Below are 26,713 nucleotides of genomic sequence, written 5' to 3'. Positions count from 1 at the left end.
ATCTATGCAGTCGGCCAGCAGCTCGCCAGGGACAGCCGGATTCCAGTCTGTGTTCCCGGCCTGCGGCGAGGCTAGCGAAGCGAGCGTCCATCCCTTGTGCTGCAGTGAGAAACTGAGGGAATGAAGCCAAGAGCCTGCTCGCACTCCGGGGGGCTGCCACCGCCTCAGGGGGCGCCCACTCTGACGCTTTTTCCACGGATGGCCCTACGGTGGGCCGCAACTCGCGCCGCTCTCCATCCTCTTCTCCCGCGCCTTTGGCAGGAACTTCGCCCCACACGACCCTCCTAGTCCTGGCGCGCCTTCCAAGCAGGAGTCACAGCCAGACCAGCCCATTAACCCATTACTGTGCTGGGACCACCGAGCTCCCTCTGAGGACTGAGCTCCCTCCCACTGAGGACTCCTCCATTAGGAGCGCTTTCAATAAAGTTATCGCCATGGGGCCGAGGGGAGAGGCCAGGGAGGGGTGAAGCTATTCAGTCGCCAAGCGGTTGGCCAATGCGCCACGGGGCTGACTGATGATTGGCCAACAGCAGAAGCCTGTCTGGGCCGTACCACACTTACTTGGAGGGGGTCTGGAGAAGGAATGAGGGTGGCTCCTCGCTTTTGAGTATCTCCAGCACACACATAAAACTAGTTTTACTTCCGAGGGTTTCTTCTTGGATACTGTAGGGATTGAAAATAGGACGCAGGAAAACGGAAGACTCGCCCAGCCACTTCCCCATTTCTGACTCCTGCGCAGTACGCCAGTCCTCCTCGCCCAGTCGCCTGCGGAACCCGACGGCCGTGCGCGCGCGCGCTCGTTCTCTCGCGTGCGTACGGCGCTGTGCTCCTGCAGCCAATCAGGCCGCGAGGTCGCCGCGGTCGCCGGGATCGCGCGCACGCCCTAGAGCGGAGTGGGGGTGGGGGCTAGGGGTGAATGGGAGAGTGAACGGGGGCGGGCGCGGCGTCGCGAGCCGCATGAATGAGAGAAACGTGCCCCGCGCGAGGCGTCGCGCGCGCCCGGGACAGGGAGCCAATGGGAACGCTGGGAGGGCTCGAGACCCGGCGCTGAGGGCAACGGCCGCGCGCCGGCTCGAAGACGAGCGTCGCCGGGCGGGAGCGCGCGTAGCTGGGCGGGCGTGGAGCGTGCGGGGGCCGCGCGCGGCCTCTCAGAGGCCGGACGGCACTGCCGGGAGGCGGCGGCGACAACGACGGCGGCGGTGACGGGAACCGCGCCGGGGGTGAGTACCGGGGACACCGGCCCCTGCGGAACCGGAAGTGCCGGGCCACTGAGGTGGGAGGGGAGTGTGACCTCTAGGGAAGGGGGACCGAGGAGGGGGGAGGTGGTTTGAGGCCCCATTCCTCCCCCGGGCCGGGTCATCCAACTGCGGCGGGACCCGTGGGCCCCGGAAACGGACGACGAGTAGAGGCCGGGGATCCGCGGCCACCGGGGCTCTGAACGGGTTAGTGCCCGGCCGCCCGGTCCTGACTCCGGACCTCCGCGCCTGGCGCACGGCCGCCGCCCCTTCCGCCCCCGGCCCTGCGCCCCCGGGCTCTGCCGTCTCTCGCAGCCTCAGTGGGCCCTACCGCCGCGGATTCCGTCTTCTCGGTCTTAGCCAACTCTGCCCCAAATGGTGATTCTCCCTGCCCCAGCTCCGGGGTGGGGACGGGGTGCTGGTCCTTTTTTACCTCCTCGCATTTCAGGTCCCTTGCCCCCTTCTGCTGATACTTATTTTGGCTCAAGCCTCATCCTGTTACCTGTTCTCTCCCATCTTTCCGTTTCCTCCCTACCCCCACCAGCTGGGTGCTCGTGCTTTTAGTACTTTGCACTTTTTGCCAGTGGAGCTCGAATGCGTTTGCCAGTATTTTACCTATAGGAATGTCTTTGTGGGACAGGGAGGTGGAAAGTGTTTTACCCACTTGGGCAAATGAAAACACGCTAATGAGAAGTAAGAAAGTGACTTAAAAGTTATGGAAAGAGGTGTAGGATCGGATATGTGTTATACCCTAGACCATTTTTTGCGTTGGATTTTTCACTTCCTGGTTAATGCCATCTTGACTAGGTTGATTTTATATCACATCCCTATCCTTTTATCCCAGTATCCCTCGTACTCTATTAGATCTCTTGAGATTGCTCATTATCGCTCATTCTTAAAGACTCACCTAATGATTATAAGAATTGTACTGCCATGTACTTGGCTACTTCCGTATGTAATAACACCCTTATTAAACTTCTGCTTGACTCCAGCCAACATCTTGACATGTGGATTATTCATGATACCTTGACTACTTTGTATTCAGGTTTACTATACTGCAGTGTTAACACTACTTTTTTTCAACAAATGATAATTTCTGTTATCAGTGGTACTGCTGATCTCCATTCACCCCTTTGCGGTACCTACTTGTATTAAACATTTATACAATATGATCTGTAGTTTGTTTTCTGTGTACATATTTCTATTCCATTGGTTACTTTGTGTCTGAATATGTCATACACATTCTTGTACACCTTTCTCATGCTGGTACAGATCCAGACTGCTGGTTGTGATGAACCATACTCACCCTGCAGTCTCATCCCTACTGCCCACAGCACATTTTTGTCCTTAGACTTGGTACATCTTTATTATACCCAATAAATTGTTCCATTTTTGTTTTCTGCCTTCTAATGTATATTCCCTAAACATTTCAAATGTTGATCACTTTTGTTTCACAGTATGGTACGCCCCAAATTGCATGGCTTTTTATGATGCTGCAATACTATGGCAATATTAACCCACGTGACTTTTTTCCTGTCAGAAAATATGATCTGAAATAATATATGGTGTCTTTTTTTTTTTTTTTTGGTAAAGATTTATTCATTTGACATCGAGAGAGGGAATACAAGCAGGGGAAAGTGGGAGAGGGAGAAGCAGGCTTTCTGCTGAGCAGGGAGCCTAATGCAGTGTCGGGCTCTATCCTGGGATCCTGGGATCACGACCTAAGCGGAAGGCAGATGCTCAATAACTGAGCCACCCAGGCACCCCTAATATATGGTGTCTAAATGATGTTACTTAACTCTAGATAAAACTGAAGCAGTGTAGCTTTACATCTTCTCTACTCTTTGGGGTTTTGAGGGGAAAGTTTATTTTACTAGTTAGTACTGGCTACAAATCCAAGAATTTGCTTCTCATTGTTCACAAAGTTACTTAAGCCTAAATTGAGAAGGTTGAGCTTTGATTACTGTAGAAACTGCGTGCTAAATAATCATAAAATCAGGCGCTAGAGGGGGTTTATCTTTTTTAGGCCTTTCATAATTTCTTGTACTCTCTGAGTGTTCACTCTCTTCTAATATTGCTGTTTGGCCCTCTAATGCTCTTTTTTTTTTTTTTAAGGAGACAGACAGTGCATCTTGAAGGAAGGTGTCTTTGCCTTCCATGCCGCAGGTTAAGAGAGGAAGTGATGAATTCCAGGGCACATTTTTATTTCACTGTTTGAATCTTCCAATGTAGCAATTTCTGCCATTGGTATTAAGGGAAATACTGAACTGCTTGGGTCAAATGAACTTTTATTTTAAAATTCTAACTGAAGTAAAATTTTTGGTCTGCAGATTCCAAGATGCAGTCACTGGGCAAGTAGTGTAGTGGATGAGAAAGTGGTAGAATGGCTTTGTGTCGGCAGAGGGGCATGTGAACCCTGGTTCTTAAACTGACTGCTGAAGTGATTAAGTAGAATGGCCTCAGGCATTCTCTAGCCTTCAATTTTATGGAGTGGGATAAGGGACTGTGTCACCAGATAATGTGAGTTAAGTGCTTTGAGATCACTAGATGAAAAGCATCCTATAAAATCCAAAGTGTTACTTGGCTACTACAGTCAACAGAAATAATTGTTACTCTTAGTCATACGGGGAATGTGAGGCGCAGTTGACTTCTGATAGGCCAGTGTAGAAATAAATTGTTGAATTGGGAAGAAAAGGACCAGCCCCTATGGTTGACTCAGTTTCTTAGAGAGAGCAGCTCACCTTTCAGTTCAAGGACAGTTCTCACCAGATGCTTTCATGGGTTATTCCAGCAAACCAAAAACTCAGCTTTTGCCTCTTCATGGTTATATCTAAAAAGCATAGAGAGATAAGAGACAGAGACATACACAGAAAGGAAATGAGACATACTGTCCTAATTTTGAGGTTACTTTTTTCTTTTTTCATTGTTGCAATAAATACCCTCTTTGTCCAAAGAGAAATCTCATTTCTAGGACTGTCCTTCACTGCTATGCCCTTGTTTGTTTTTAGATTTTGACATTCTTGATATTTGTTAATGCCCATTTGTGTCAGGTGAGATGTACCCTTTATAAGAGAGCTAGTTCTTTGATGACCTCAGGCCAGGTGAAACCATGTTCTTCTCTTTCCAGTATGAACAGCACTTAGAAGAGTGAAGGATTCTGAATCCATTGTTCTCCCAATTCAGAATCCTTTCTCACATGCACGTAAGTGAAGTGTATGCCATAAAAAGGCACTTTTTAAACAGAGTAGCCTGTGGGGTGTTAGCCTTGATGTTCTTAAGAAATCCTCTGAAAGAATTTATCTGATGAAGATATCTGTGTTATTTATTTTTTTTTCCAGGTGAGGCACTGTAACCCCGTTGAATTCTGCATCTAGAAAGCCCAAGACTGAAGAAGAAAGATCAAAGACATTGACTAACCTGGAAATAGGGACCTCTTTGGAACTTTGCTTTCATCCACAGTACCCTTTTAGAACTATCCTTGAGTGGAATTGATTTCTTCTTATTTTGCTACTATTGGGAAGAACATGGCTTCAGGGATTTTACGTTTCTCTTTAGTTTTGCATGAACTCTATAGGAAACGGAGCCCTTAAAGGGTTTGGGAATAACAAGAAGAGATTGAAGACAGACGAGCCTGCTCGTGTTCTCTCCGTTTTCCCTCCCCCTTCGAAGAAAAGGATTTACAACTCAACCTTGTAACAGCTGCTGCCGAGCTTTAGCCATCAAGAGAAAATAAATAAAATTAAACCACCATTGCCAGACTACAGGCCCTGAAGTCAAGGTGTGGGAGTGGTGGCATTGAGAAAACTGCCTAAAAGGGACGAGGACTGCAGTAAAAACACCTTCTGTTTAAAACTGGAAGGGGCCTCTGGTTCCCTTTTGGATTAAAATAGAAACACAGGGCACACCTCTTAGGTGCAGCCCACTTCTGGTGGAGTGTGGTAGTCGTGGAGGTGCTAGAGTGTTTCCTCAGAAGAATTTTTCCTTGCCCATGTGCTCTCCCCTACCCTAATACCCTCCCCTGCTTGCCCTTTGAAGACTTGCCTCCATCCATGAGCTATTCCCTGATCTGTCTGACGGCCCGTGTTCTCCACCTGCAGCCGTTTGCATGTGTACAGCCTACTGTTCGTCTCCAGTTTTTAAACTGTACAAGTTGTGTTTCTTAATCTCTCCCTCTTGCCTTGTTCTGGGGAGGTGGTTATTCATCATTTGGAATCACCTTTCCCCCTCCCATGTGCTTTCCTTCATTTGAGATCTTTTGACCTTTCGTTTTCCTTGGGAGGGGGAAGGGTGATAATTTTAAATTTCTGTTTCCCTGGTCTCCTTCTGTACTCTTTTTCTCCGTTGTTTCCCTCATCCCGTTTTCTTGTCTGTTCTGCCGCTGTGTGGGCCTGGGCTATGCGGCAGGGCAGACCTCCCATCAGAGCTCCAACATGCCCGCAGAGTCTGGAAAGAGATTCAAGCCCAGCAAGTATGTTCCAGTCTCAGCAGCTGCCATCTTCTTAGTGGGAGCCACGACCCTCTTCTTTGCCTTTACGTGAGTTTTCTCCCAGTGGTGGCATTTGGGGGGCTCCATGGGGCTGGTGAGGGGTGTTTTTGTCACACGAGTTTTGCTAGTTTCTCGCCACGTGCCTGGGCATCTTGTTGTCGGATAGAAGCAACAACACATCTCAGAGATGTGGTTAAGCACAGGAAGGAAAAGCTTACCCTGTCAGCCTCGTTAGAAATTTTACTCTGTTGAATCCTCTCCTTTTCCCTGCCTCCCTTCCTTGGGAATCACAGATGTCTTTGTGCTTTCCTACCCAGCTCTCCATCGTGAGATGATCGTGAACTAGGAAGGAGGTAGGAGGAAACCACCAGAGAGGCTTGAAGCAGCTTAAGCAATTGGTTCTGTGAGAGAAAGAACTAGACGAGAGGTTTTTCAGATAGTAATGGCTTTCCCCCAGGATGTCTGGAGCTGAGTGTACTGGAGAATTGCAGAATTGATTTAAGAGATCTACCAAGGAGGCAGCTGGGCTTTTCCTGTTGCTCAGATGGTTTTCTCTGCATTCTTAAGGGCCGAAGCCTGGACCAGCGAAGGCCACTGGGAAAGGGCAGATTTTATTTAGGAAAAGTCCTGGTAGGCTGCCTTCACATCCCTTCCTGCTGAAGGGATGGCAGTCATTCCTGCATTCCCTGGTCCTGCTTGGAAAAGCGGTTGCCACCAAAGGGTTTCCTGCTTAGGATATTCAGACTTTGTTCCTCTGCTGGTCACTGGAGAAGACTGATTTATCTTTCCTCTTCCCACAGTATTTGAGCTGCCGACCACCTGGCTGGCCTCTTCGTCGTTACCTGTTTATGAATTATCACGTAGCAGGCTTGTGAGCCTTAAACTGTTGAGTCACTGAGTTAGTGTCCTAGTTGTAGCTCTTGGAACAATCGGAGCATGCTAGATTTTCTGGGGGAGTTCACTCGGCTGTGATTTCGGGCTCAGACCTAATTGTGAGGTGCTGTTTAGAGCAATGGGAGGTTGCTGGGAAGAGGAAGGAGATGGATTGAAGTGGAATAAAAACGGTTTGGACTCACTGAAGGATGAATGAAGCAGGAGTTGCTGGGAAGGGGGCAGTTACTATTATGGGGAGAAATCTAAGAGCTGATACTACGTCTGAGTAGGGGAAGAAACTTCTCCTCCCCCCTAAATTGAGCTTCGGGTATCAAAAGGAATTCTAAAAGATTTGGATCGTTTGGCCAATAGAGTCTGCGAAGTATTGATGTTTTTCTGTTTAGTTTTTAAACAAGGGAAAAAATGAATCTCTTATCTAAGGTATGAGCATCATCCTGCTTTTTATGTGTTCGTCTGGAGGATAGAGGTCATGGATTCTTTGGCCGCCAGCTCTCCAGCCTGAGCATGCCTGTTAAGTCCCTCAAGGGTCTAACGCAGCCCTACTCTTCTCTGTACTCTTCTTTGTCTGACTTTTCCTCATAATTTTTTTCTCCTGCTTAAATTCAGCGTGCTTAGTGTTCTGTCCTTCTTCGTGTATTGACTGTCACTAAGGAGTTACGAATCTTCAGTCTTAGACTTGTTTTGGTTTCTGCTATTATGGCCAGTAAATAGAATCCCCCCCCCTTTTTTTTTTTTTAAGATTTTTTTTTTCCTAAGATTTTTTAAGTAATGTCTACAGCCAGTGTGGGGCTCGAACTCATGACTCCGAGGTTAAGAGTCACATGATCTAGTGATTGAGACAGCCAGGCGGCCCTAGAATCAGAATTTTAACCAAGGGACAGTTATATGGGGTCTTCGTATCCTTGTAGCAGCTCTGGTGCTGTATCAGGAGGGTAGAGGGTATGGCACCACACCAGGTTGACACCCTCAGGCCCGCGTGATTGAGGAGGGTCTGTTTTCCTTCAAAAGGCAAGGCCTTCGGGAAGCTAGGAAATGCAGGGGGCCTGACTGAGCAGTCTCTCTTTCGGCCCATCTGTTCTTGAGGAGGAGCGAGCAGAATCGTTGTTCTTATTTTGTTAATCTGAAGCCATCGAAGTGTGTGGCTGGTTATACCAGTTTCACCACAAAGAGTTGTCCTGACATAGGCATTTTCTCGACAGATAGTTGAAGCTATTTAACCTACTTCTCATTCCCTGGTGCCAGAGAAATAGGGGCCCTCCTTATTCCTGGTCTCTCAGCCCCAGGAAAAAGAATTCCGGAGAACAGTAATGGACTTTGGAATCACTGCCTCTAATCCGAAGTTAGAAAATCAAGTCATAGCTAGAGTTCCCCCTGGCACTTTCCTCAGAGCCAGTTTCTGGGCTCTTTTCCTCCTCGATTCTCCCCTGCCCATCTCATGGAGTCAAACACCCTCTTTATCGTCTATCACCTAGCTCTTGGTACCTGTGAAATTCTCATCTCTTGCTTTACATCTGACCTTAGCAGTGCTTCTATAAGTATGTATTTGGGCTGAGCTGCCACTGTTGTCAAAAACTGTTCCCCCCATAGATTATTTCCTTTTTGAGGTTCAGTTCCTTGGAGGGACCCCCCTCCCCAGTTTAAAACTATATACAACCTAAAAAAGAGTTTCTGGTTTCAAATAGACGAGAAGAAGCCTCTCTTTTGTTTGTTTCATTGGTGGTTGTTTTTTTTTTTTTAAGATTTTATTTTTAAGTAATCTCTACACAACGTGGGGCTCAAGATCTTATAACCCCGAGATCTTGAGTTAGGTGCTCTACCACCTGAGCCAGTCAAGTGCCCTAGAGGAAGGCTGTCTTGGAACCACCTCCTGTTTGGGGCCCTGAATCTGTAACTCTTGTCATCCTCCTGTTCTGTTCACCGGGCTATAACGGTCTGTTCTTACAGCAGTCTAAGTCCCAGTTGAGAACAGCTTTGGGACCTCGAGGACTGAGAGTAGGAGAGTCCTTTTCAGTTGGCAGACATAATTAGTGGAGGCATGTAGGGTTCAACTCATTAGGAACAGTTTACCCTTGGTGTTTCTCTGGCAGGTAGGGAAAGCTGTGAGCAGAAATTATCAGCTGGGTTTGGTCACCACAAGGTGATCTGCCCTGGGGAAGCTTGAGTAGAACAGTTGAGGCCTTCCCTCCAGAACCCTGATCCCTTCTGTTCGTTGAATTTGTCCTGTACCAAAACTAAGTAGGATAGTTATTGGGGATTCTGTTTTAATTTTCCGTTTCCACTGTTGGGGAAGGAGAGTGTCTACTAAAGTAACCTTCTTCCTCCTGATTAGATCCTACACCCTGTGTTTTTTTTTTTTTTTTTTAAAGATTTTATTTATTTATTTGACAGAGAGATAGAGAGGTTACAAGTAGGCAGAGAGAGAGGGGGAAGCAGGCTCCCTGCCTAGCAGAGAGCCCGATGCGGGGCTCGATCCCAGGACCCCGAGATCATGACCTGAGCCGAAGGCAGAGGCTTAACCCACTGAGCCACCCAGGCGCCCCGCTACACCCTCTGTTTTAAGATAATGGGCCTGGATCCTCATCTGTCTTAGTTTAGTCCCCTTTTGTGATTGGCAAGGGTAGAGGGCAGTGCTAGGTAAGAGGAATCAGCACTGTTTGGGGGTCAGGAGACTAATTTTGGTAAAGTCTGTTAACCTTTGTGAGTCTGCTCATTGTAAAATGAGGAGGTTAACCGAGAGTAGTTTATTTAAGCACAGTGACCCTTTTTCCAGTGAGATCTTAGGTGGAACCCCAGTGTGTAAAACATGAGAGGAGGGCTGCTCTGGGTCAAGTGAGGCTGGTGTTTAGAGCCCCAGCCATTTGGTGTCTCTCTTCTTTGCCTCATTGGGGACCCCTGCGTCTTATTAGAGCTCCCAGCAATGCCGTTTGAAATAAATCACTGAACTGCCTCCCTAAAATCTCCTTGAGCTCTTAGTTGAGTCAACCAGTGTCTCATTGTATATAGTTGTGAAGTTGGTAGGGAGGGCACAGTCCTAAAATCTCTGCTGCAAGCCGTCCTCTACGGGCAGGATACAAGTCAGGGTTGTCCAGAAATCCAGGATGGTGTTTCCAGTGTCCAGTCTGTGAGAGACCTCCTTTTCACTTTCTGCCTCTGGCCCCTCCCAACCCTTTACCCACAGAGTTGGGTAACCTTAGTGCCTCTCCCTCTGGTCCTTTTTTTCTTGACTGCAGAAGTGCTAGCACCTGATTTGAGTGGGAGCAGCCTCGTGATTTAGGGCATTAATTGAGCAGTGGATGTTCCTTTTACTTCCCACGTTGTTTTTTCATCCTGGAATAAGTGCCCAAGTCCTACATCTTGTACTCAGCTGCTTGAAAGTGTGCGTAAGACACGACCTATCAGGTATCTTAGGGAGAAACTTACCCACCTGAGAGGGGAAATTTTTTTTTTTTCCCCGTGGAATCTTGAGGATCCCCAGGGGCAGGAAGTGGGCTGTTCATTCCAGCCTTGCCTCATCAACAAGAAACATTAGCCATAGAGTCAAACTATGTGCTAGGCTTGGGCGGAATGCTTAAACCTATTCTTTAGGAGCTTAATGCCTCTGTTTTAAGTGTTCTTGAATTTCTAGTACCTCACATAGGGGAGGTGGAGTTAGGGATGAAGGTGGAACTGGAGTGATAACTGATGATGATGGTGATAGTTATTAATGTATTGAGGGGACGCATGTCTTCTATGCAGTGAATGCTCAGTATTAAGCTAGCTGGTTTAAAAAGAATTCTAGGAAAACAAATAAATAAATAAATAAAAATATAAAGATTTCTAGGATCTTTTCAGATACCGTCTCCTGCATTCTCCTATCTGTATTATGTAGCTGAAGTAACAAGATTGGAGAGTTTTCTGTAGATTACCTAAGGCTACATAGCAAAGCATTGATTGAGATGGGATTAAGATCCAAAGCTTCTTGACTCCTCTACTTTTTCTTACCAGCAGCTTAACCATTTTTTATAATAGAAGTGTTAGAGAGGGCTAGGAAACAGATTTTTCAGGACCGTGGGTATTTGTTTTAAGTTTATTTATTTTTTTAAGTCATCTCCACACCCAACGTAGGGCTTGAACTCACAACCCTGAGATCAAGAGTTGCATGCTTTTCCGACTGAACCAACCAGGTGCCCCAGGAGTGTAGGTATTGAAACCCATTCTGTCTGAAAACAGAAGTGCTGGATGGGGGTGCAGAAGAACCTGTTCTTCCTGGGTTGGTATGGGTCTGGGAGTCTCATCAGTGAGTCAGCCAGCCTTCTGGGCTCCGGCCACTCCCTTTGCTTTGGAGCTCTGTGATTATTGCCATAGGCTGAGGACCAGCCCTAACAACTCCTCCTCAGCCCAGGCCTCATCTCCTTCCTTCAAAGGCAGCAGATTCAGACAGGCCACTTGGAGTGGTCACCTAGGAATTTGGCAGAGTACTATAGCAACAGCAAGCCTCTCCAAGCCAAGTAGTATATGGGATGTGGCAGGAACAGGCTCTGCTGCTTCTCGCCTCTCCTTGGTGGAGTGTTCCATCAGCTAGAGTGTGAAGGTTGGACGCAGTGGGTCCTTGATTTCAATCAAGGGGCAGATGCTGCTTAGGAAGTGGAGTTATTTACATCATTTCTAGATGCCAGCTACTCTAGGCTTTATTTTGGCAACCGAAACTGAAACTGGGTAGATTGTAGGATTATACGCGCTTCAGCTGGGATGAGTTGCTATCAGGAATGTTACGGGAGTGGAGCTCCCGGCTGCCTCAGTTGGTGGAGCATGCGACTCTGGATCTCGGGGGCATGCGTTCGAGCCCCACGTTGGGTGTAGGGATCACTTTGAAATCTTTGGGGGTGGGGAGAAGATTGCAGGGGTGATGTTCATTATCCAGGGAAGGGTGGGTGGCAGCGTACCCAAGAAGTTGGGTGATTTTCTTCATTTGGAAATGGAAAAACTGAAGAAAAAATGGCATCAGAAAGCCTGCTATCTGAGCCTGCAAGGGGCTGACATCTCATGCTCTAACCTTAGCTCTCCCTTCAGAGATCGAGCAACCTTTAGTCTGTTGGAAGCTTGAGAGGCCACTGTAGCTACAGTCGTCAGTTCTAGGAACGAGACGTTTAAATCATGGGCACCTCAGTGTTCTAAGGATTTAATTTCTTCCCTTCTAATTATCTTCCCAGGCTGTAGGAGTCAAGTGAGTCACCCTTTCTCCTCTTCCCCTGGCGGAAGTCAGAGCAAGACAGCTAAGCGCCAGGGAGGGGCTCTGACCTGGATGACTGGTTTTTAGTTTCTGTCCCTCCCTCCTAAGGAACCTGGGAGGTCAGCCTTTGGGTGGGTCTCTGTAAGGACTCATCTTGCTTGTATTCCTCCCCAAACCCTGCCAGAGTAGGGGGACATATTTTCTGAACCAGAGAACCCCCTAGAGGAAGAGGCTTCCCTGGGAGATGTGGATAGAGGAAAACGAGGGCTGTGACTCAGGGTCTATTTTCCCTTGAAATCAGTGCCTGCACCTCGCTTCATTATTTCGTTTCTCAATTACGTACTCACCTACCCAGAGAAGCAGAGAGTTGGTATTTACTATCTAAAAAGCCTACCACACAATAAATACGCACTTTTTTTTTTTTAAATGAATGGCAAATTTGAATAAATAGATGGAGGTGGTAAAGACTTGTGAGATGCTTTGTGACAATCAGTTTTGTCTCTTACTCTGATTAGGGAGCTCAATTTCTATGAATTCCTCACATCTCGAATCACCATTCAGGGCTGTGCTTCTTGTTTTGATGGAGATAGATCTCGCAACAGAATCCAGGACTACTGTGGATTAATTCTCCAGACTCATTTGCTGTCTTGTTCTCCTGGCCCCTTCTTCCTTTCAGTGAACTCTTCCTTTCCTTCTGGCTAGTCCAGATAGAGGGGACAAGGACAGATGCTGTCCTCATTCTGGAGATTAAGTTCTCAGCCACAAAGCAGATTAGGGTATTTAGCCACTGTCTTGTAAGGGGAAGTTCTTCGTGAGCTGAGATAGGAGAGCGCGCATTTGATAGTACTGACAGAGCGACCAGCACATCAGATGTTCTTCTGAAATTTCCACCTCACAGGAAATCAGCAGAAAGGAAGAGTTCTTACAGCATTCCTACTTATGAACTCATATCCTGAGAGAAATGGAGTTTAATCATGGACTAGGGCACCCCTCTCTTTTTTGGGGGGGTGTCAAAGAAAAGTTACCTAAAGCATATCTCTTGATTTGGACCCTGTGGAATATTGGATATGTTTGGCCAGTTTCTTTTTCCTGTAGGATTTAGGGTTGATTTGGTCTGCTCCCTCCTTTTTTTCTCTCCCCTACTCTTCTATGTCATTTATAGACCGCAAGGGGTCTAGTTCTATGTCTTGATACCCATAGGTATCTCTGTGTGGTCCCCCTCCCCCCCTTGAGAACTGGCTTTTAGTTGAATAAAACTCTCGGGAATATCTGGTACAGTGAAGAAATTTTAGGCAGTTAAGAGTGGTTGAAAGCCAGCTGGGAAGAGGGAAGGGGAGCCAGAGAGGCAGGTGGTATCCCATGCTTTGCGCCTTTGTGCAGGTCAGTGGGGCATGGCTGAGATCCAGCAGCCTCGGCCTGTGCAAGAAAAGGGAATGTAGCTGGCGTCAGTTACATACTCAGTCCCTCGCTCTTGTGCCTGCTTAAAAGGAGATAAGGACAGATTCCAAAATGTGGAAAGATCCACAGGGGGAGAGTGAATCTGAAGAACACATACCTTTAGTACAAGGGGTTATGGTAGGAGAGATTCTGAGCCTCGTACCTTGATCTAAAATGAGCATTTCTATGGGAAAACTAGACCCACTTGTTGTGAAGGATGAAGATAATTTGGGACAGCAGAGGTAAAGCACACATGATGTATAGGTACGGGGGCTAAACCTCTCAGGTTTTTATATGGTTGGTGTCCCAAGTGTTAGGGGCGGCCCCTCATTTTCTTTATTATCTGTGCAGCTGTCCAGGACTAAGCCTCTCTGTGTCACCTGCAGTGCCCATCTACAATGCGATTGTTTTTCTCTTTGTGCTGGCCAACTTCAGCATGGCCACCTTCATGGACCCAGGGATTTTCCCTCGAGGTAAGATCTCCTTCTCCTCTCTTGGAAACTCCTCAACTACCTTTGAAAAATAATGGTTTCTGGACATATGCATTTAGTCCTGGGCCTTAGGACTCTGAGGGTTTTGGAATACGTCAATGTCTAATGATGAAAAGTGGGTCACAGTCTTCCAGAATAGGTGCCGTAACTTCTAGTCCTGTTCATTCACTTTGGGTCTACTTTTGATTTTCAGTTACTCATTCAGCAGGGATTCATTTTGAACATATGAGTCCCCAGGCACAGTAATAATCTAGGATGAAGGGTTGACAGTTACAGCAGGTGGCGTGAACCATGGTGAAGGCATGAACAAAGTTATTTGAGGCCATAGAAAAGGGTGCACTTACATCTGCCCCAGGAAATGGGGGCAGTGCTGCAAAGAGGAGGCAGGAAAGACGTCAGGTGAAGGATGGCAGGGAAGCACATTCTAGGTCCAGGAAGCAGCATGTGCCACAAATGCCGAGCTCAGTGGGGTGGAAGATAAAGCACATAGTGGGGCCAGAAGAGGTAGGAGGTGAATGAGAGCCAAATTGTCAAAGACTATGTGCTAAATTAAATAGGTTATATTTCTTCGTTTGGACAGCAAGAGGTCTTTAACTGGAGGAATCATGGGCTCAGATTTCTTTTTACAAAAATAATTCTTGAAGCAAATACAGATACTTTTTGGGAGGCTATTGCCATAATGTAGACCGCATGAGAACTTAAATTCAAGGCTGGATTTAGAGGTTTTTCCCTGCAGAATCAACACATTTCTTCATGACCATTTGTTTATTGGAGGAGAGCGAGAGAGTGAAGGAATTGTCTAGGGTAGTCCCAAGGCTCCTAACTTGGGAGATAAGTTGGATGCTGATTTTTATAAACCAAGATAGGAGTTACAGGAATGTTGAACATGTTTGGAGGGAAGATAGCCTCTTATACACGTTGAACTCGAGATAGTATGTTTATTCAGATATAGTTGCCCACTGGCCAATCGAGTAGTCAGACTCAGAGACTTTGATCTCAGAGGCTTCAGCCATGTGGTGTCTGAAGCAACAGGAGTAAGATTGTCTAGAGAAAGTAGAAGAAGATTAGGAATGAACCAAGGATCTAACCAGATCTAACCAGTGCAGATCTAACCAGCACTGGGATTTTAATAATGAGCAGAGGAGAAGGAGGAGCCATTGGAGAGGGATTGGGCAAGAGAGGTCAGTAGGGGAAGAAACTGGACAAAGTGGGAACTAAGGAAGGTTCATGTAGTTCATGATGGTTGGCAGTATCAGAAATTAGATCCAGTAGTTTGAAAACTCAGAATTGCCTATCATTTTGGTAACTAAGGAATTTAAGATCTTGGCAGGGATAGTTCTTATAGTGTGTTTAGGTATGTATGTGGGAAAAATACAGTTAAATTAGCAAAACTGATGGTTTGGAAAGCAGTGAATGGGCAGTGAGGAAACAGAGCCCATGAGTGTTGAGATTACTCTTTCAAGAAGTTAAGGAGAGAAGGCAGAAGATGGAATGTCTTAGGGGAGAGAGAGCGAGCTTTGGTTTATTTTTGTTTTTGTTTTGTTTTTGTGATAGAGAAGATTAAAGCACTCTGATAGAATGAGGAGGTGGAACTGGAGAAGAGAAGGAAGTTGGAACTGGAAAGGGGAATAATAGAAGAATTACCTTATAGAGGGAGGATGTGGTTTCCCCATGCATGTTGGAAGGGTTAAGCTTAGAGAAGAGGTAGGCTGCTCTGGCAGAGGAGAGCAGGTAAGAGTCAGGAACCGTCATTAGATTTAGAGAGAGGTTGGTAAGGGTTGTTGCTGGTAACCAATGTTTCTCTCACCTGTGAAGTTAACTTGCAAGGATGAGACTTAAATTGGGAAGAAGGCTTTGGAGAGAATGAGGTTTTCCTGAGATCATTGTGCTCACAAAACCTGTATCACTGTGCTTTATTTGTGACTTCTGTCTCAAAGATTAGTTGAACCTAAGGAACTTGGAGTCTCTAGCGCCAAGGAGGGCTATTTTTTTTTTTAAGATTTTATTTATTTATTTGACAGAGATCACAAGTAGGCAGGGAGGCAGGCAGAGAGAGAGAGGAGGAAGCAGACTCCCTGCTGAGCAGAGAGCCCGATGTGGGGCTTGATCCCAGGACCCTGGAAACATGACCTGAGCCGAAGGCAGAGGCTTTAACCCACTGAGCCCCAGGAGGGCTTTTTTTTTTTTTAAAGATTTTATTTACTTATTTGACACCCACAGAGTGAGAGAGCACAAGCCAGGGGGAGCAGCAGGCAGAGGGAGAGGCAAATGCAGACCCCTCACCGAGCAAGGAGCCTGACACGGGGCTCGATCCCAGGACCCTGGGATCATGACCTGAGCCAAAGGCAGATCCTTAACCGTCTGAGCCACCCAGGCACCTCAAGGAGGGCTTTCTTTCTTTTTTTTTTTTTTTAAATTTTGTTTATTTATTTATCAGAGAGAGCGCGAGCGAGTGCACAGGCAAACAGAGGGGCAGAGGGAGAAGCAGGCTCCCCGCTGAGCAAGGAGCCGGATGTGGGACTCGATCCCAGGATGCTGGGATCATGACCTGAGCTGAAGGCAGCCGCTTAACCAACTGAGCCACCCAGGTGTCCCAAGGAGGGCTTTCTTAATGAGCCTCTAATGTCTATAAAATACTTACTGATCTGTATGGAAGACATTATCCTTGTCATTTGGGATGAGTTTTGTTTTGTTTTGTTTTGTTTTAAAGGTCCTTGCTTTCAAATAGCTCATCAGTCTATAAAGAAAGACAGGGAAGACATTTCTAGGAATAAATATGCTATACTGTGCTAAGTTATAAGAGTAACCTAAGAACCATATAGTACTTTTAAGAAGAGAAAGTGCTCACTTCTGGTGTGGAAAGATCAGAAATTTCAAAATAAGTCATATTTTAACTTTTTTCCTTTAAAAGAAAACTTTTTTAAAAAGTAAAGATTTTAATAAGGACTAAATATTCATGATGTAGAAAGCATACAAAACACAAATACCACCTGTAATTTCTCAGCCAGAGGTAACTATTGTTGAGGTTCCTGGGTGCCTCAGTAGGTTGAGCCATCTGATTCTTGGTTTCAGCTCAGGTCATGATCTTAGGGTCCTGGGATTGAGCCCTGCGTCTCCTTCTCCCCCCACCTCTCCTCTTGCTTGTGCTCGTGCTCTCTCGAATAAATAAATAAAATTTTAAAAGAAGATAACTACTGTTCCTATTTCCTTTCAGTGGTTTAAAGATTTATATGTATAACGTTTACATATACTACTTATCTATATCAAATGTATGTCATTGTTGGTTTTTCAGAGATGTATTTATTTATTTTAGAGAGTGCCAGCGGGTCGGGGTGTGTGAGAGAGAATCTCAAGCAGACTCCCTGCTGAGTGTGGAGCCCTACTCAGGCTAGATCTCACTACTTGAGATTCTGACCTGAGACGAAATGGCTTAACTGACTGAGCCACCCAGGCGCCCCTACGAGTGTGGATTTTTGTTTTCTATTTTCAAAATGGGATCTTTTGTTTGTACAGTTCTTTACCTTGGTGTTTTTTTCACCTATTTATATTTTAAAGCATTTCCCCAGTCAGTGAAAGTTGGAAACTTGATTTTTAATCCCTATACCTTCATTTATTTAATTTTTCCTTCCCACGTGTATTTCTTTCTAGATTAATAATAAAAAATAAAAATTGTACACTGTAGATGAGAAGGCAGATAGTGCCCTTTAAGTTATGAGGTAGGATCATGAGTTTCTGATCATTGAAATTGAAAGGACATTCAGTGGGGCGCCTGGGTGGCTCAGAGGGTTAAGCCTCTGCCTTCAGCTCAGGTCATGATCCCAGGGTCCTGGGATTGAGCCCCACATCGGGCTCTCTGCTTAGCGGGGAGCCTGTTTCCCCCTCTCTCTGCCTGCCTCTCTGTCTACTTGTGATCTCTGTCAAATAAATAAATAAAATCTTAAAAAAAGAAAGAAAGAAAGAAAGAAAGAAAGGGCATTCAGGTAAGGAGAGACTATCTTGAGCCAGCAAATAATACTGAAATATATAGGGAATTAATAGAGTTAGGAAAGATCTTTTGGGGAAGGGGTTTGTGCATGGATAAAAAGGGTTGCTGTTAATTCCTCTCTTGGATTGCTGTAGCTTTCATGAACTTGTAGACATTGAATTATTATACAGACTCATTACATATGTGCTTTGATATGTAAATTATTTCGTTACAGATATATTTGTAGTATGTAAACCAAGTGTCAGCATTCCCGTAGCAGAGCTGCCTCTGAGTCATACTGTCTTGAACCTCATTTCCAGTATGTTTGGTAGTGTTGTATCGTAGGGCAGATCTCACAGTATTAGTTATTAGTTCCTGTTCTCCCTTCCCCAGTAGACTGAATTCCTCGAAGGCAGAGGCCATATTTTAAATACCAGTGGATCCTTCATGCCTAGTGCAGTTCTGGCATAGTTGTTTTTTAACTGATTTTTCCTCTCTGCAGCTGAGGAGGATGAAGACAAGGAAGATGACTTCCGAGCTCCCCTTTACAAAACAGTGGAGATTAAGGGCATCCAGGTGCGCATGAAGTGGTGTGCCACCTGCCGTTTCTACCGTCCTCCTCGATGTTCCCACTGCAGTGTCTGTGACAATTGTGTGGAGGTAGGAAGCCTGATGGGGGTGGGCCTGGGTGCTGAATCTAAGTTCTCTTCTTCCTGTCCATTGAATAAGAATTGAATCCTCTGTGTTCTGGGTCTTGGGTGCGAACTAGCCCTGGCTGACTATCTGGGCTGTATTCTAGCTCTGTCAAAAAGTGTTCTCAATTAGATGAATGGATAAAGAAGTGGGACGTATACACAATGAGATGTTATTCATCCTTGCCAATTGCAGCGACCTGGATGGAGCTAGAGAGTAGAATGCTGAGTGAAATAAGTCAGAGAAACACAGATATGATTTCACTTATATGTGGAATTTAAGAAACAAAACAAATGAGCAAAGGGAAAAGAGAGAGACACACATACACAAACCAAGAAACAGACTCATAACTATAGAGAACAAACTGATGGTTACCAGAGGGGAGGAGGGTAGGGGGATGAGTGAAATAGGTGATGGGGATTAAAGAGTGCACTTGCCAAGATTAGCACTAAGTAGTATATAGAACTGTTGAGTCACTGTATTGTATACCTGAAACTAATACAATACTGTATGTTAAGTATCCTGGAATTAAAATTTTAAAACTTAATTTAACAGTTTTATCTTTTTAATTTAAAAGTTTTGTATTATCTAACAGCTGTAAATGGCGAACACTTATTCTTATGTATATATGTGTACATTTTAGTGTCTATAATTTAGACAAAATTGGAAATGGAAAAAAAAATGTTATCAGTGAAGTACGAATGAGAGGTAGAGCATATCCTTCTCTTGTAGGAGGGACCCCAAGTGGGAATAGGCTTTCCCACCTGTTGCCTTTCTGACTCATCTTTTTGGTCATTTGTCCCGGGTTTGTGTTATCTCCTGTATCCACTGCATGCTGTCTGTTGCACTCAGATCTTACAGCTGTATTCTCTTCCTGCATGTCCTTCTGTGTCCCCTGTCTCTTATTTTTAACCCTTTCTTCCCCAATCAGTTTTTACTTCATTATAAGCAATTGCCTGCCGGGGCTTTTTTTCTTATGAATCGTGATGTTTTTGTAAAGCCTCTGATGTTCATCTCTTCAGAGTTCCTTGGTCACCTTGGATAAACTCTGAGAGGGGGCCTTGGCCTTCGATCAGCCTCTGGAAGGTCTTCCTTACGGATTGATAGAGCAAGATAAAGTGCCTGAGCTGCTTGTTAATTTAGCAACTAAACGGTGAACACGATCGCCTGTTAATGAAAGCAGCGCTTCAGTTCTGACGTTTGGTCCATTTCTTTTTTTCTTTTTAAGATTTTATTTATTTATTTGACAGACAGCGAGATAGGGAACACAAGCAGGGGGAGTGGGAGAGGGAGAAGCAGGCTTCCCGTCGAGCAGGGAGCCCGATGCAGGGCTTGATCCCAAGACCCTAGGATCATGACCTTAGCCGAAGGCCAGTGCTCAATGACTGAGCCACCAGGTGTCCCAGTTTGGTCTCTTTCTTAACAGAAGTGATCTAGGGCTCTGGTCCAAGGATGCTTCTCAGTGTTTCTCTTTTTGCCTCTAGGAGTTTGACCATCACTGCCCCTGGGTGAACAACTGTATTGGTCGCCGGAACTACCGCTATTTCTTCCTTTTCCTCCTCTCCTTGACAGCGCACATCATGGGTGTGTTTGGCTTTGGCCTCCTTTATGTCCTCTACCACATGGAGGAACTCTCAGGGGTCCGCACGGCTGTCACGTATCCTTCTGTGGGTTGTGGGCTTGGGAGCGGGGAGGAGGAGGAAAGTCGAGCACTGTGGTAGCAAGGGTCAAAGGGAAGGTGGCTCTTGGTAGGGGCCGGGGATGGTGAGATCATGTTGCTCTGTTCTCCTTAATTCTTTGGCTTTAGAATGACAGTGATGTGTGTGGCTGGCTTATTCTTCATCCCTGTAGCTGGCCTCACGGGATTTCATGTGGTGCTGGTGGCTAGGGGACGCACAACCAATGAACAGGTATGGGGTGAAGTGATGGGAGACGCACTGTAGAGCTGGGCCTGCAAATCTTTGCCCTCTAATGAGAGTATTGTGGAGTGCTTCCAGAGATGGATGCCTGATGAATACTTTTTATGATGAAGTGTCCATGCTCCTCATGAAAGCATGAGAACAGAACCATTTTCTTTCCTTTTTTTTTTTTTTAGATTTTATTTATTTGACAGAGTGAGTGAGCATATAAGTAGGGGGTAGTGGGAAGCAGAGGGAGAGGGATAAGCAGGCTCCCCACCGAGCAGGGAGCCTGATGCAGGGCTGGAGCCCGATGCAGGGCTCGAGCCCAGGAGCCCAGGACCATGATCTGAGTTGAAGGCAGATGTTTAGCCAACTGAGCCACCCAGGCGCCCCGGAAGCATTTCTTAGTTGACAGACATTTGTAGAATGTACACTGTATACCGGACAATTTAAGCTCTGAGCTTATAGAAACAGTGGTAGACTTAGGCCAGCTCTTAGGAAGCTCGTGGTACTACTTAAAGGGAAATGCTTATTCTTGTGCTTATAATAAAGCTGACCTTACCTGCTTCCTTTTATGTATGTTATCTTGGTTTTCAATCTTGAGAGAGCTGTGTATCATTTCACATAAGAACACTGATGTAGGGGTGCCTGGGTGGCTCAGCGGGTTAAGCCTCTGCCTTCGGCTCAGGTTATGGTCTCAAGGTCCTGGGATTGGGCCCCACGTCGGGCTCTCTGCTCAGCAGGGAGCCTGCTTCCTCCTCTCTCTCTGCCTGCCTCTCTGCCTACTTGTGATCTCTCTCTGTCAAAATAAATAAATAAAGTTAAAAAAAAAAAAACAAAAAACACTGATGTATGGGGTCAGATAGCTACACTATCTGGGTGAGGTAGCCCTAGGATTCAAACTGACTCTAGAGTTCCCGTTCTTTTTAAGATTTTTATTTATTTACGACAGAGAGAGATAGTGAGAGAGGGAACACAGTGTGGGGGGAGCTGGAGAGGGAGAAGCAGGCTCCCTGCTGAGCAGGACGCCAGATACAGGCCTCCATCCCAAAGGCAGATGCTTGACGCCTGAGCCACCCAGGCGCCCCTAGAGTTCCCATTCTTAACTTTTATAAGTTTCTTGATGGTAGGGTTGTGTTTTACTTATTTTTGTATCTTCTGAGTAGAGGGTGCACAATGGTTATCGATTTGTGTTTTGGCCTTTGGAGGTCAAGATCCATCATCTAAGTGATAATGGCCCATTTTTCCTTCTTCTAGGTTACGGGTAAATTCCGAGGAGGTGTGAACCCCTTCACCAATGGCTGCTGTAACAATGTCAGCCGTGTGCTCTGCAGTTCCCCAGCACCCAGGTACACCCAGCCCTTTGGTCTAGTATTCACTGTTGGTCAAAACGTTTGTCTTTGGACTTGTTCTAGTATAGGGGAAGTTGGGTGGGAAGCTGCTGTTGAGGAAGGGTTCTCTTAGACTGGGAAGTACCTGCAAGGGAGAGCCATGGTGTCCTTTAGTGGACCCCCCCGAATTCAGTTGATATCCTTCAGGTATTATGGCTACTCTTCTTGGAGAGTTGAGGGTGAGATTTACTGCAGAGTGGCTTGAACTAGGTATTTGCCCAGAGGCCTCGTCTTGGTGCAGTTCTTCCTGGAATCTAAGAAATCAGTTCAATGCTGAGCTTTTTGCTGTCTTGGTCAGACTGTTCTGTATTTCTAAAAATGTCTTATACCAGATAGGCAACCACTGGGTATTTTAGAATGAATGAATGAAAGCCGTCTTACTCTTGACACTCAGGTATTTGGGGAGACCAAAGAAAGAGAAGACGATTGTCATCAGACCTCCCTTCCTTCGACCAGAAGTGTCAGATGGGCAGATAACTGTGAAGATCATGGACAATGGCATCCAGGGAGAGCTGAGGAGAAGCAAGGTGAGGAATTCAGGGAAGTAAAGTAGGTAACTTGGGGACTTTAATGGCAGAGATGGAAACTTGCTTTCAGTTGACATTGCCCTTATAGTATTTCTCAGTTTCTGATAACTTGTGTTAAAAATTATTGAAGTACAGGGGCATCTGGCTGGCTGAGTTGGTAGATCATGTGACTCTTGACCTTGGGGTCATGAGTTGAAGCCCCATGTTGAGTGTGGAGTTACTTAAAAAGAAAAAAAATTAATTACTTAAGTGCATATCTTCTTTTTTTCATTAGATTTTAAGTCCACTGACAGTAGAAGTTGAGTCCTTTTGTTTCCATGTTCTCATAGGACTTTAATGTAGCAGCTTGCGGATGGTAGGAGCTCAAGAAATAGTTGGTGGAAATGAACACCTAAATGACAGGATTAAACCCTTGTTGAAAATTTTTCTTTATCCATTGTCATTCCCAAAATGGCTCTCGTCCCTTGTCTTCTAGTCCCAGTTTAGAGATACATAATTGATGCCCCAGCACGCCCTCTAAAACCAGTTTAATACTTTTGAGTTGTCCTTACACCCAACTCTCCAAATCTGATTTTCCCTCATTCATCCAGTCTAAGGGAAGCTTGGAGATAACAGAGAGCCAGTCTGCAGACGCTGAACCCCCACCTCCTCCTAAGCCGGACCTGAGCCGTTACACAGGGCTACGAACACACCTCAGCCTGGCTACTAATGAGGGTAAGAACAGTGGCAAGAGTAAGAAGGTTACTGTGTGCTGTGGAGAAGACATACAGGCAAGGCCTGGGAGGTAATACTTGGCATTGTCACTGAGAACACCCATCAGGTGGGCCTTTGGCCACTTTGGGCAGCTAGGAGAGGAGAAAGGGGATTTCACGTAGCTAGGGGCAGCAAATTGGACTTATGTGGGTAAGGAACTGTCAGCATCCAGATAGACCATAGAACATCCTAGACCTGTTTGGTGCATTCTCTCTCTGAGTTCTGGGCCATTATGAGTTTGTAGTCTTTACTGCAGGCAAATCATGTTCCTTGGACTTTTTCTGTTGGCTGGTGTAACCGTTCCTACCTGGTTCTCCCGCTGTCCTTTAAGAACCTCTGACCAAGTTAAAAGAACCGCTTGTAAAGTCAAGTCTGTCCCTGGGCCTTTTTTCCTGCAGATAGCAGCCTCTTGGGCAAGGACAGCCCTCCCACACCTACCATGTACAAGTACCGGCCGGGCTACAGTAGCAGCAGTACGTCGGCCGCCATGCCTCATTCCTCCAGCGCCAAGGTACTGAACACCCTGGAAGAAGGAGGGTTGTGATGTGTGTCAGCTGTTCTGGGAAAAAGAATTTTGGAGAAGGGAAGGAAAAAAACCAAAGACATTAATGGGACTGAATCTTGATAGTGTGTCCTTCATCAAAGAGGGGGCAATGTAGCATACTAGGTAAAAGCACTGATCACAGCATCAAATCTGAGTTCAAAACCCATCATGGGTGAGTTATTAAACCTCTTTAAGCCTCATTTTTTGCATCTTAAAATGAGGTATTATTTGTTCCAACTTGCTAGTTTGCTGTAGGTGTTGAACGAGAGGATGCATGGAAAAAGTTCTAATAAGCATATTGGCAGGGCATGACTGCTTGAGCTCCGGGGCCTAGCATCTGTCACACGAGGAGGAACACTAAGAGCATGCTTTGTTTTCTCCCTCAGTTGAGTCGTGGGGACAGTTTGAAGGAGCCAACTTCAATTGCAGAGAGCAGCCGCCATCCCAGCTACCGCTCGGAACCCAGCTTGGAGCCAGAGAGTTTCCGTTCTCCCACCTTTGGCAAAAGCTTTCACTTCGATCCACTATCCAGTGGCTCACGTTCCTCCAGCCTCAAGTCGGCCCAGGGCACTGGCTTTGAGCTGGGCCAGTTGCAGTCCATTCGTTCAGAGGGCACCACCTCCACCTCCTATAAGAGCCTGGCCAACCAGACACGCAATGGAAGCCTATCTTATGACAGCCTGCTCACTCCTTCAGACAGCCCTGATTTCGAGTCAGTGCAGGCAGGGCCTGAGCCAGACCCACCTTTAGGCTACACCTCTCCCTTCCTGTCAGCCCGGCTGGCCCAGCAACGGGAAGCCGAGAGGCACCCACGTTTGGTGCCAACCGGCCCAACACACCGAGAGCCCTCACCAGTCCGGTACGACAATCTGTCGCGCCATATTGTGGCCTCCCTCCAGGAACGAGAGAAGCTGCTACGCCAGTCACCCCCACTCCCGGGCCGTGAGGAAGAACCAGGCTTGGGGGACTCAGGCATTCAGTCAACACCGGGCTCAGGCCATGCCCCTCGTACTAGTTCCTCCTCAGATGATTCAAAGAGATCACCCTTGGTCAAGACTCCACTGGGACGCCCAGCTGCCCCCCGTTTTGGCAAGCCAGATGGGCTAAGAGGCCGGGGACTAGGGTCCCCTGAACCAGGCCCCACTGCCCCATACCTGGGCCGATCTATGTCTTACAGCAGCCAAAAAGCCCCAGCTGGTGTCTCTGAGGCAGAGGAAGTAGCCTTGCAGCCATTACTGACACCCAAGTAAGTATGAGTCCATCCTGAACTTCAGTGGACTTAAAATTAGCATAGCATTACCGTCATGGCTTCACTTGTGTGCAGGTGCACTCAGAGGTGCCTGCTTGTAGATAGCTCCCTTCACTCACTCACTCTAGCTGCCTTCATGGGCTATTCCTGTTAAGACCCTAACGATTAATACTTTTTTCTTAATCCTGTCTTCCCGAAATGTATTTATTTGCCTAATAAGTATTTAAGACAGTTGCTATTGGAGGGAAGGAATAAAGAGAGGAGATAGGGCATCAGGTTTGTTTTAAGCAGGACAATGAAACAAGTGGAAATGTTTGGGTAAGAAAGTATATAGAAAAGTACGTCAGTTCTCGTAACTTTTAAAACGGTCTCCCTTTTCTGTGTTTTGTGTCCCGCTTCTTGACACCTCTCTTTTTTTTTCTCTTCCTAGAGATGAAGTACAGCTCAAGACAGCCTACAGCAAATCCAATGGGCAGCCCAAGAGTATAGGCTCTGCCTCTCCTGGCCCAGGCCAGCCGCCTCTCAGCAGCCCCACAAGGGGCGGAGTCAAGAAGGTGTCAGGGGTGGGTGGTACCACCTATGAGATTTCCGTGTGAGCCTTCGGCACCTCCCTTCCCCCCACGCCTCTGCGCCTACACCAAAGGGCCCCAGGTGGCCACCTTCCTTTCCTCAAGGGGCTCCCCTCCCCTGCATGGACATTTTTTTAAACCACCGATTCCAAGAGGATGAGGAGCGTTTTATAAAATGCAGTGGGGTGGGGAGTCGGAGAGTTGGGGCCCTGAGACTGGGGTAGCAACCCCCTTCACCTTTTAAGACCTTCCCTTCTTTAACCCCTGGACCAGACTCAGTGGACATTTGTGCAATTGCTCGCCCTGGAGGGAACCAGATCATTTTTAAACCAGAAATAATTTTTTTTATTATTGTTACGGATTCTATTTTTTTCCTCTCTGCGTTACCAGGTGTGTGTGTACATATATATATATATATATATATATACATATATATATATATTATAAATATCAAAGAAATTATATATCTATCCTGGGATGGGAAAATGAGGGAGGGATATGTAGAAGGAGGGGTATCTTACTCTTCCCACTCCTCAGACCAGCAGGAAAGAAGTGGGGACATCCATTGAAGTCTTCCTTTTCCCAGTGGTTCCCTCTCTTTTGTCCCAGTTACCAACTAAGGAAACCGCACCCCATTGCTATTGGTGCGTAGTAATCAGGAAAGAAACCTTGAGAGAGGCGAGTCTGGGGTCTTGGTCAGAGGAGGGAAGGACTTGGAGAGGAGAGTTAGTTTTCTAGGTTCATTGGCACTTAGTTTCCCCAGGAAAGGGGTCACAGCCCCATGACTTTGGTGGTGGTGGGGAGATCAGGAAAAGAGCTTGGCTGAGCTCCAGGAACAATATTGGATAATCCCCCCCACCCTTTCTTGGGGGAGAGGGATTAGGGTGGGGCTTCTTTAGTCCCCTCAGAGCCTTCCCCCAACTCACATGGTTAACATTATTTTTAAATCCAAGGCCGGGAGAGATGAATCCAAAAAGCAATATTTTTCATCACATGCCAAAAACGGGATAGAGAGAAGGAGTGGCAGGCCTAGGCCCCTCCGATTGTCCCTTGGGGGTTACCCCTCAGCCCACCTCAGTATGGTGCTGGGTAGTGGGGGTACCTGGGTTCTAACCTCTAAATAGGGGAGACCCCAGCCTCTAGACAGAGGCCCTTTTATTTTTTATTCTGATTAGCCATTTTAAACCAACAAGGAATAAAAAGAAATCCTGATCTAACCAGCTCCCCCTGACTTGTGTTATTTTGTCTGGTTAAGGTAAGGTGAATGATCTCTGGTGGGAAGTCTCAAAGAAAGCCTCAGAAGCTTCTTTAGTCCTGGCCCACCTTTAGGCAGGACTGTAGTGGAAGTTACCACTTAAAATAGCAGGTCC

General features: G+C 46.4%; 1 protein-coding gene across 3 annotated transcripts; it reads left to right on the top strand.

Moving 5' to 3' along the window:
- The first annotated feature begins 890 nt into the window (after positions 1-890).
- On the top strand, positions 891-26,560 carry ZDHHC5 (zDHHC palmitoyltransferase 5). Of its 3 annotated transcripts, none has more exons than XM_080816490.1 (12): positions 891-1,220; positions 4,574-5,769; positions 13,613-13,734; positions 18,219-18,376; positions 19,894-20,066; positions 20,217-20,319; positions 21,568-21,659; positions 22,096-22,228; positions 22,819-22,942; positions 23,380-23,492; positions 23,912-24,771; positions 25,205-26,560. In XM_080816490.1, the coding sequence occupies exons 2-12, from the start codon at positions 5,666-5,668 to the stop codon at positions 25,368-25,370; spliced, it is 2,148 nt and encodes a 715-aa protein (XP_080672616.1). In that variant the 5' UTR covers positions 891-1,220; positions 4,574-5,665; the 3' UTR covers positions 25,371-26,560. The 3 variants fall into 3 exon arrangements, with proteins under 3 accessions (XP_080672616.1, XP_080672617.1, XP_080672618.1); XM_080816491.1 differs by lacking the exon at positions 891-1,220 and adding an exon at positions 1,506-1,613; XM_080816492.1 differs by lacking the exon at positions 891-1,220 and having other exon boundaries at positions 5,697-5,769; positions 13,648-13,734.
- The last annotated feature ends 153 nt before the right edge of the window (positions 26,561-26,713 follow it).

The sequence above is a fragment of the Martes martes genome, assembly GCF_963455335.1.
Source record: "Martes martes genome assembly, chromosome: 10".
NCBI lineage: Eukaryota > Metazoa > Chordata > Mammalia > Carnivora > Mustelidae > Martes > Martes martes.
This window is presented reverse-complemented; position numbering and strand designations above follow the sequence as displayed.